The sequence below is a fragment of the Zingiber officinale genome, chromosome 6A (genome assembly GCF_018446385.1).
Source record: "Zingiber officinale cultivar Zhangliang chromosome 6A, Zo_v1.1, whole genome shotgun sequence".
Taxonomy (NCBI): domain Eukaryota; kingdom Viridiplantae; phylum Streptophyta; class Magnoliopsida; order Zingiberales; family Zingiberaceae; genus Zingiber; species Zingiber officinale.
The window spans coordinates 95,150,903-95,156,657 of NC_055997.1; the positions used below are offsets into that span (position 1 = coordinate 95,150,903).

Consider the following 5,755-nt stretch of genomic DNA (forward strand, 5'->3'; position numbering starts at 1 on the left):
CTCACTTACCTTGGATTAACAACCATGTAGGTTATAACCAAGTAATTCTTATGTCCATTTACTTATTTTATGCATTTTGTTTTGATTGTATAATTAATATTGTGCCCTTACTAAGTTTGAAAAACAAGTGATTTCTAACTTTCTTTTCAGACTATTCACCCCCTATAACTAGTCTAACGTGGACAACAGAAAAGGGATTAGAATGCTGGCCATGGGGGTTTCAACAAAAGGGTGGGGGTGACTCAACTTCTCCTTGGTTGAAATCATTTCAGGGTTGTCCATTGATCATCCCCAATTCAATGGATAAAAGAGAGTATATGTTAAGCGAGATTATAAAATACTCTATCTTAAAAGGATAGATATTTGTGCTATGAGTCGTATTGGAATACCTATTAATGTAATAGAAGAAGAGTGAAAAAGTATGTTTTTTTATTTTTTTACACATATACGGATCTAATTTCTTTTAATTAGTAGTTGATCTAAGAATATTAGGATGAGCCGTCCACTATGAGTATTTTTGATTTATTTGATTGGACGGTGAAAAATTTATGTAATATTGTATAGAATACTTATAGATGTAATCATCAATTAGATATCTAGTTCAACTAAAAAAAAAAACTTCGAGTGAAGAAGAGTGAGAAAGTTACTGAATTATTATTTTTAATTACCATATCCAATATTTGAAGTTATTAATCTTGGAATGATAGAACCGCCCTATAAGTTGCATTCAATAACCGTCAAAATAAATAGGGGCAAATCGTCACACAGTCAACATCCTAGAATTATCTTCCCACGGGAAGAAATGCATTCCGCAGTGCACCGTAGATTCTGATCAACCCATGGATAATTAACTGCAGAAGCGGTGTTTAAGCGAGAAGAGAGTTAACTACTCATTATTTAGCCAAGGAATGCTTGCTTCGAAGAGTGTGCACATTGTAAGCCAAAAGGCATAAGAGTTTCTTCATTCAAGAGTCTCATAGCATCATGACTCCTCTCTGGTCAACCACCCACAGGACCATCCCTAGCTACAAACCCTAATCATATCACACACCATCACAAACATATAAACCTCTCTACTCGATTCTCCTTCCTTCTTTTGGCTACCACTAAACTTTGTAGGGGCACCTTTTCGCCATGCGCAGTTCAATCAGGAGACGAACTCGGAATGTAATTGATGCATCATATAGACTCAATGATGTGTGGAATCTGAAACCCAATTCACGCCTGATCAAGAGGCATTGAGGTGGAGCAGAGCAGCGTGGGGACATGAATGATAGATAAAATAGGATAGATAGATAGATAGCACATTGAACGGGTAGATGAGCCTCTGTTACAGGCCCAAGAGGACGTAGTAGAGGAGGGTGACGGGCAAAGACACGAGCATGCCGAAGATCACTCTGTAGATGAGACGATATGTAGCTAGTTAATGTCGCCTAAATACTACAGTTGATCACAGAGGATCGAAGTAGAGAACATACCCGGTGCTCAGGATGTCAGGGTGAAGACCATACTCCCTCGCGAACACAAACGGCACGATTCCTTGAGGAAGAGCTGCCTGAATAATTTTAATTCATGCGATTTGATTAGAAAGGGCCAATGGCCGTTTTCAGTTTACTGAGCAGCAATTGCAGGGGGCGAACGGACCTGGACGATGGCCGTATGAAGTTTTACTCCTCTCAGCTTCACTGCCATGGAGGCCGCTGACATCACCATGGGCCCACTAAGAAAGCGGATGGACATGCTAATGGCTGCCATCTTTGGTCCACAAGCGATGATCCTTGGCTGCAGCGCCATGAACAGCCCTGTAATGGAGCAGAGCAGCATTTTTGTTCTGTGAATTACGGTAACCATCATTTTCATCTTCTTAAAGATCGAGCTTGACTACCTAGACTAAACATGGCCATTCCCAACCCTGCGTCCGAGATTATCTTGATGGATTCCTTCACCAGAATTGGCATGTCTAAATTCCATCTGAAGATTTCTGAATCTTAGTGAAAAAAAAAAGAGAACCGAATATTTGAGGAAAAAAAAAGGGGGCTTACTTGAATGATATGAGCGACCAGAGGAGGCCCAAAACGCTGGAGTAAGTGTTGGGATTGCGGGAGAGTTTGCGGCCGACCATGGTAAGAATGAGCCTCACCATGACCCGAGTGGCGGGCATCTCTTGATCTTGGTCGTATTCGATGGCCATTTGCTCGTCTTCTTTGCGCTCCACAAACTTCGCAGTGCTCCTGAAGCTCAAATCCTTTTCCTCTGCATTGGTAATGGAAAAATTAGTAGCGATAGCAGTGGAATGGAGCAGAGGAGCTCTGCTTGCCGTTCTAAGCTCGGCGCGTCGTCCAAGAATGTGAGAGTGATGGTTCTTTAGTGTAGTTTGTTGAGAGGAAGCACAAGGAGACAAATGGAGCAGGGCCACGGGGGCAGTGCGCGATGCTCTGCTTGCTTGCTTTGTCGTCGATGGCGATGAAGGAAAGTCCAAAGAGAAACCTGACAAGAATGGTTTTCTTGTGTGTACTTACCTCCAACATCCTTGTCTCCTTGTCCGCCATCGGGCCACACCAACGAAGGCGCTGGGGACTGGTTCCAGGTTGGCCTGCACGCCGGCGAGCGTGCCCACGCCGGCGTGCCGACGACTTCGGTTTCGTTAAAGTTGGAGGCCCGCGGCGTGGGCTGGAGGGAGTACGCGTCTGAGGAGGCGTAGCCCGAGGGGTAAGGGCTGGCAGAGCGGTAGCCGAATGTGATGTCCCGCACTGTGAGTTGCTGCTCTGCCGGCGGAGCCGGTCGCACCGGCGTGTTGACCGAGTAAATCTCCGCTCCGGAGATGTTGGACAGGCGGCGGGGCGTGATGCCGAGGGAGGAGGAGATGGCAGAACCCGGAGCCGATGAGGTGGAGCGCCGAATGCGGACGCGAATGCGCCCCTCCGCGTCGATCTCCGACTCGGCCTGGAGCGGATCGCGCCCGTCCAGGGAGATGATGTCGCCGTCGATCTCAAACTTGGTTATCGCCGCCGCCCCCGCGCCTGGGAACTGGTCTTGAATCATCAGCGTCGCCGCGCGGTATTCGAAGAGGAATAGCAAGAGCGTGTACCAAATTATGCACTGAAGCACGACGAGCTGCACCATGAGGCTCTGCGTAAAATCCCCGTACATGGCGCGGAGGAGAGGAATGCCCATGACGAGAGTATTAGGCAGCGTGCCAACGGAGAACAAGGTGATGACCCAGTCAAGGCGGCGGCGGCGGCGTCGACTGGAGCTGCAAGCTGCGGCGGAGAAGGAGGCCCAGAGAAAGAGGAGGAAGAGGACGAAGAGCTTGGAGAGGGTGTCGGCGAGGAGAAAACGGAAGTCCATCTGAAAAGGGTTGTTTTGGGCGATGAAGTGGAAGGAGAGGACCGGAACCGCGAAGGTGGCGACGAAGCGGTTCACGCCGGAGCATTGCTCCGGCGTGAAGATCTTCCACCACTTGACGGAACCGTAGGCGAGGAACATGGCGAAGTAGAGCGGGATCATGGCGCACATGACGGCGTAGAAATCCTTCCAAGCAATCATCTCGACCGCCGACGATGGAGGTGAAGGGTTCCCGAGAGGAGTAGTGCTGCGCTAAGGATCCATTGGATGATATATGCATGGAATAGCTAATTATTCAAAAATAATAATAAATAATTAAATGATATTTCTCTTTCAAGAATTATAAATTAAACTAGAGGTGAAAACGAGTTCACGCGAGCAATTGTATGACTTCTGACACAGTTTGTCTTTTGCTGCTTGATTCTTGTTAAAATTCGGGGAGCCTTGATCCGAGAATTTAATTCAATTCTATCACAAGAGACCGAGGATATATATAAAATGATTTATTTTCTTTAAATCGGACTTTTATTACAGCTGGTCCTACCTTCTCTTAATCCTGGTACTTGTGTTTTCGACTTTTATGAAATAGCAAAAAAGGATTTGAACTTTGTCAAGCCATCGAAGCTCATCATCCCGTTCGAATCATGCTCCAATTTTATAGCTTTACCTTTACTTTCATTCTTTCCTTCATTCCTTCCTTCCTTCCTTCTTGCGTTAATGATCGAGCAACGCGCGCTCGATTGCAAATAACAAAAAGAGAAGAGAGAGAGGGGGAAAAAACAAATGTGAAATAATTGCGCGACATCCTCCATGAGTTGTTGCTGCTTTGATAGTAACAAAAGGCAGCACAAACAAAAAGTTCGGCGAGTAGCTAGGCAATAAATCGAACGAAAAAGCTGCATGCAGAGAGAGATAGACATAGAGAGAGAGAGAGGGGGGAGCAGCGTCGATCGGAGGGCGGAGGAGATTCCGGGCAGGGGGAGTAGTAGGTCAATTCGAGGGGTGATCGAGGATGACGTCGTCGGTCTGGCGGGTCGTCTAAGAATGTCGGATGCGCGTTAGTCGGAAGGAGGAGGAGGTGGAGTTAGAGATAGCCGTGGGATGGCATGGGCATCGGGCGGCGAGAGCGGAGGCGCGGGAAGCGTGCAGAAGGAGACGAGGGAGGGGGGCGGTTGTCGGGGGCAGCTGGAAAAGCCGACGCCATTTATTCCCAGCTTTAGTTCTCTCTCACTCCCCTTCCTTGGCCTGGCTAGCCCCTCAAAACCAACGCAGGTAGGCAAGCAGGCAGGCAGGCAGCCAGGCAGCACCGCAGCAGCTACGTACAGGCAGCAGTCAAACTCGGGAGGGGGGCTCATCTGTCCCCTCTTTCCTTCTCCTTTCACTTTCCTTTCCCTCTTTATTACGTTTTCGCTCTTGTTTTCTCTGTCGATTAATCAGAAGAAAAAAAAACGACTGCGAAAGATTCCTCTGTTCTCTGCTCCAAAACAACAAGAACAGTTGCTATCTCCGTGTACATGCATGCTATTATAATGTTTAAAGAACCACTTCCCTCGTGCAGCGACGTTAGATCCTGATGCCAATTTCCCATCACTGTGAGAATACTGGTAGATCCTCGGTCGCATTCGCATTCCTTCCGGCTCTAGATAGATTTTTACTGAATACTGATGCCGAGTTTTACTTTCAACTTCAAGTGATCATCCATTAGTGATGATGAACAGCAACAGATTATCCAGGAGCGCCTCACTGTTCCTTCGATCTCTATTGTTAACACAATCTGTTGAAGTGCAGAGATTAGGGTGGATAAGAACACAATGTGATAGTTGATCCCATAGCTAATATTGTGCAAACACTAGAATGTCAAAAAACGGAATATAATGGGTTGAGATAATTGGGCCGAATGTCTAGTATCGGGCCATGAACTTTTTGCTCCAAGCTAAAACAGCCCAAAAGTTGGTTGCTTGTTATAAAGGTTGGATAGTTCTCTTTAATGGACTTTAAAACGGCAAGAAATAGGAGGGAACTAAGCCCATTGATACTGTGATGTTTAGGGCTGTAAATAGCAGAGTCGGGGTCCAGCTTTAGGATGTTAAATTTTGTTTGACAAGATAATCAAATTAAGTCGAGTTAAGTTTAAAATGAACCAAATTTTTGAAATGATTATTCTTGCTTAGCTTTATTTATTTTTTATAAGTTTGAACTTGTTTGATATTTAACTTGAACTTAGTTAGTTTAGATATTATTAAGCTCTTAATACAAACTTGACTTGAGTTTGGTTTATTTAGATATTATCAAACTCTTAATTCAAGTTTATTTGATTATTTGAAACTTTTACTTGTTTGATTGGTTATTAAATTTGGTAATTCAAATTTATTTATTTATTTATTATTTATTTAGTATATTGATAAGAATT

At 45.2% G+C, this 5,755-nt stretch overlaps 1 protein-coding gene across 1 annotated transcript; it reads right to left on the bottom strand.

The window, feature by feature from the left end:
* Positions 1 to 933: 933 nt before the first annotated feature.
* LOC121997008 (auxin efflux carrier component 6-like) lies at positions 934 to 3,622 on the bottom strand. Its single transcript, XM_042551215.1, has 6 exons — positions 2,520 to 3,622; positions 2,043 to 2,253; positions 1,886 to 1,971; positions 1,645 to 1,802; positions 1,479 to 1,555; positions 934 to 1,397 (listed from the first exon to the last, which is right to left on the bottom strand). Exons 1-6 carry the CDS (start codon positions 3,544 to 3,546, stop codon positions 1,331 to 1,333), a joined length of 1,626 nt encoding a protein of 541 aa, XP_042407149.1. The 5' UTR covers positions 3,547 to 3,622; the 3' UTR covers positions 934 to 1,330.
* Between the last annotated feature and the right edge of the window lie 2,133 nt (positions 3,623 to 5,755).